The 4,579-nt window shown below is 32.9% G+C and overlaps 1 protein-coding gene across 1 annotated transcript; it reads left to right on the top strand.

The window, feature by feature from the left end:
- The first annotated feature begins 1,102 nt into the window (after positions 1-1,102).
- On the top strand, positions 1,103-2,192 carry ccl20a.3 (chemokine (C-C motif) ligand 20a, duplicate 3). The gene is made up of 4 exons (XM_084412606.1): positions 1,103-1,355; positions 1,584-1,683; positions 1,781-1,858; positions 1,971-2,192. The coding sequence occupies exons 1-4, from the start codon at positions 1,277-1,279 to the stop codon at positions 2,011-2,013; spliced, it is 300 nt and encodes a 99-aa protein (XP_084268732.1). The 5' UTR covers positions 1,103-1,276; the 3' UTR covers positions 2,014-2,192.
- The last annotated feature ends 2,387 nt before the right edge of the window (positions 2,193-4,579 follow it).

The raw sequence follows: 4,579 nt of genomic DNA, 5'->3' as shown, positions 1-4,579 counted from the left end.
GATTCTAAAAAAAATGTGGTATCTACTTAAACAATAAGCTGTTGTGATCACATGATTTACTTATATAAAGAGGGTCAGAGCCATATGCTTTGCTGAGTCGACTGAGATTGTTTGGTGTGTGTCAGACTTTTAAAGACTTCTTATGAGACTGTGGTATCATCTGTTCTTTTTAAAGCGGTGTAGTGTGTTTGGGGGGTTGGATTTCTGAGAGGGTATGGGGGAAAATAAGACTTCACAAACTGATTAGGAGGGCTAGTTCAGAACTGGGGTGCCCACTGCCTTCTGTAGATGAAATTGGGCAAGAAAGGACGGTAAGGAAGCTGTCTTCCATTATTTCATAATCTCTATGAAACCGTGTGGGATATGTGTAGCTCGTTGCTCAAAAGTGAGATATAGTAAGTCTTTCCGTTCCTCTGTTTAATTAAAGTGATTTGCTGTACCATAGTGTTTGATTGGTTTAAATGTTTTTTTTTTTTTAAATATATATTTCATTTATAGTATTGTTGCTGCTGTGACATGCGAATTCCTGTGACATGTAAATGCAAAAAAAAAAAAAAAAAATTTATTATTGGTTGATTCAGTAATATTACATAATATGTTTGACTTGAATAAAAGACCTTGTGGATTTTTTTTACCACAATACAAAAGAAAGAAAAAATATATTCAATGAATTGTTGATAAAAGTCATTGTTAAGATTTAAGAAGTCATTTTGCATACGGCCAAAGCGATAAATGCCACACACACTTTAGGTCTAATTATACAGTGTTTTCATTCATTTACTATTACATAAATCTATTTATGCTACAACACCCTAGACAAAAGTAGACATTCAGGTTTATTTTAGGCAGATATCTGGTCCTGGATTTTTGCCTTTGTTCCAGTGACCTTTTTTTTAGGTCATTTTTTAACTAAAGGCATCTCGGAGTTTCCAACATTATTAATTTACCAGGAGGAAACCATTCAAATATGTTGGTGGCTCACTCTCTCTTTCAGGAAGTAAACTAAAAACACCTCTGTTATTTCCCACAGGCCATTTTTTCCTCTGTGTTCTTCCTTGTTGCACTTGTTTGACTGACAGGCCAGATAAGCTCTCATTGTGGTTACATTTTTGTATTATTTTCTGTACACATGTACATCTGTATACGTAGGCCCGGAAAACCCTGTCGGTAGTTTCCATGTCCGACCTATAAAGGCAGCACACTCTCTTGCCCCATTTCACATCTGACACTTGCTTTGAGGATCTCACACAAACACACACACACAGAAACAGAGACGATGACTCGGGTTTCAGCTAGCGTGCTTGTGCTGATGGTTGTGGCTCTCAGTGTACTCTATACAGATGCCTCACCTTTGTGTAAGTACATCTTTCTTTCCTTTTTTCCATTAGTGGATTCATAATCAAGCTATTTGCACAGTCATAGATACATTTTTTAATTTTTACTCCTTTACTGGAATAAGCGTTTTGTTTTTTAGGGACAATGACGTGTTTAAAAATCCATTTATAAATGTAAAAATGTTTTTGTAATTATTATTATTTAAAAACTCAGTAGGTGTTAACATGCTCGTATTGGTGTGTTTACAGCGTGTTGCAGAAAGTACACCAAAGGAATGATAAAAATGACATATATCAAAGGATATTCCATTCAGACCATCACAAGACACTGCCACATTGATGCTGTAATGTAAGTAGCCTATAAGATGCATACTATTCGGATTATTCATTAAATGACTGATTCCTAAGGAAAAAAGGAAACTAAAAGATGCTTCCTCACCCCACAGATTCCACACAAACGGAGGCAAGAACATTTGCACAGACCCCTCCAAAGGCTGGGTGATGGAAATCATCCGTAAACTGAGGTAAACTTGCAGAGTTGTGATTGCTGTGGATACATAAGAACAAATGAACACAAACTAATTGAACAACATTGAGTTGAAGCTAATAATTCTGTAATTTATTTTCTGATTTTAGGGAAAAAGTGCAAGCAATCAACAAAAAACATTCAAGAGTCTAATTTGACCACATCTGAAGCTAAACGGATGTTACTACAAGAATAATTCTTCATTGAGGAGGATCTATTTTTCTTTAAGAAATCTGCATATGTACTCTGCATATTTGTATATGCATGTTATTTTATACTATTTGCTTGCTTGTTTAATTCAATGCATTAAAATTATTTTTTTAAGTAAATTGAAAACTTGTGTTTTGTATTTAATTGCGGTTCTTGTCGCTCAAACTTAATAAAATTGTACAAAAATGAATAATAATAATTTTTATAATTTTAACTAGATACATATATGAGTTTCAGAACAACAGCAGCATAATAAATTGCGGATCTTCTAGCTAAACTTAAACAATTAAACTGTACAAAAAATAATAACAAAAATTTAATCATTTTAACTAGATACATATATGAGTTTTAGGACAATAGCAGTAAAATAAATGCACATTAGAAGATGTAAGACACCATAACTTGAATTTGAATAGTTTACATATGACACAGACAAAGTGCACCCTAGTGAAAAAAGTATACTTTATTGTATTTGAAATATATTCCCTTTGTCAATAGTACATTGCAAATATTAAATAAGTTTATTAGCATCATGCTTTTAGCTATTTTAACAATACAACTTTTAACACACTTTAAAATAATTGTACTTTAGTATATTTTTTTCAAAAATATATTTTAGAAAAATATGCTTGAAGAGAAAATTCTGTTTATTTTTTAAAAAGTGTATTATTTGCACTTTACTTGAAAATATATATTAAGGGATATGTTTTACTGTGTGCTGAAAATAATCATTGTAACAATGCATTGAAAGTATACTTTCAAAATACATTATAGTATACACTAGTTTATTGTACAAAGTATAGCTTTGTTTATCAATGTACATTTGTTATTGAAGACAAAGTGTGCAATTTGTAGTATTTGAATAAGCCAAAGGTATTACTGAGCAAATACTTTTTACTCAAATATAATACACTTATGGTATATTGCTTGTTTCGAAGACACTCGTAATAAATTTGTAATGTAACACAAATAAAGCACACTTTAATATCACTAATCAAGCATGTAATTAGTCCCTGCACAGGCATATAGGCCTACTTAAAGTATACTTGAAGTTGTTCCAATTTAGTACACTAAATACACTTAAAACTTATGCTTTACTACAGTTTAATTACAACTAAAATTAAAATATACTTAGTACAAAATGAGTTGTTCCAAAATAGCACACTTCAAGTTAACTAATCATTAACACACTTGAAGTATACTGAATTTGTCTGGCTGCAAGTATACTTAGAATTTTTTTTTTCACCAGCGCATATTAAAAGTGCAGGAATTTATGCTGTGATTGAATAAAGGAGAGGAATTTATTTTAATAATGTGCTGTGACTGGACAGAGAACGAGGGCATGAACGAGATGACAGAAAGTTGATTAAAGGCTTAGGTGAAATATTCCCCATACTCTACATGCTTCAGCTCTGGGAAATAACATTGATGATTGGCTATGATCATCTAAGAGGAAGCACTGGAATGCAGAACAACTTCTCTCTGGGTTAAAACAAACAAACCTAGAACGATAATCTGGCAAGTGAATGCTTAATTACACGCATAGTTCTTCTCTTGCGTGACGAACTTTACTCACAGGCCTAAAGAAAAAGAAATAATAATCAAACAGAAGACCACATGGTGTCGCCCTACTCTATAAAATAAAACATTTTGATTTAAAATTGTCCCAAACCAGCGATTGCAGCCTCTCATCGTCAGATAATCAACAATAACAACAGATCTATTAATAAACTCAGTTGTTAATTCAATCTTCTATCAGGCCTGCGGTGTTTATGAGGCATTTCTTCCTTTCTTTCTCATGTGACAGTATGAGAGAAACTAACAGATAGATACAAGGTGCTCATAATAAATGACAGTAAATGAGCGAATCGGATCTTTAAAAAAATATATTATAATCTTATTTACCTTATTATTAAGTGAAGGTTTAACAAATTTTGCCTACTGTAAATATAAAATCCCAGTAAATGAGAACGAGGAAGAAAGACAGTTCCCTGTAAACTTCATTGTTGACCAGAGTGAGAGTAAATCAGGCTAGTTTATCACATAGGCTACTGATAAGAAGATGTAGGTTTATGTGAAGAAATACACGAGAAAACAAACTAAAGAGACAGACTAGTTAACTCAAAAATGAAAATTCTGTCATAATTTAGGCTCGCCCTCGCGATGATCTAAACTCGTATGATTTAAAAGCAGATTAAAGGGATAGTTCACTTTGAAATTAAATTTTGGTATGTTTTAGCTTACCTCAAGGGCATCCAAGATGTAGGTGTCTTTGTTTCCGCAGTAGTTTCGATTTTGATATTTTTAGGTCAAACCGTTCTTGTCTGTCAGTCATAGCCTATAATGCAGGTCTGTGGTCACCACCTCAAAGAGCATGCACAGAGAAGTCCAAATTAAACAATTCCCCATCGTAAGTAGGCTACACATTGATGGCCTAAGACACGAAACGAGCGATTTGTGTGAGAAAACGAGTTATTACTAGAAAACTAGTTTTTACCTCTTTACTGAC

Source organism: Rutilus rutilus (genome assembly GCF_951802725.1).
Source record: "Rutilus rutilus genome assembly, chromosome: 6".
NCBI lineage: Eukaryota > Metazoa > Chordata > Actinopteri > Cypriniformes > Leuciscidae > Rutilus > Rutilus rutilus.
The sequence above is the reverse complement of the archived record's forward strand: the minus strand, read 5'-3'. Positions and strand labels throughout refer to the sequence as shown.

What these genes read in the sequence shown, in the direction of transcription:
- ccl20a.3 (XM_084412606.1), top strand. Translation starts at nt 1,277, where the DNA reads ATGACTCGGGTTTCAGCTAGCGTGCTTGTGCTGATGGTTGTGGCTCTC. An exon ending in TACAGATGCCTCACCTTTGT is followed by an intron (nt 1,356 to 1,583) that starts GTAAGTACATCT and finishes GTGTGTTTACAG; the next exon opens with CGTGTTGCAGAAAGTACACC. An exon ending in GAAATCATCCGTAAACTGAG is followed by an intron (nt 1,859 to 1,970) that starts GTAAACTTGCAG and finishes TTCTGATTTTAG; the next exon opens with GGAAAAAGTGCAAGCAATCA.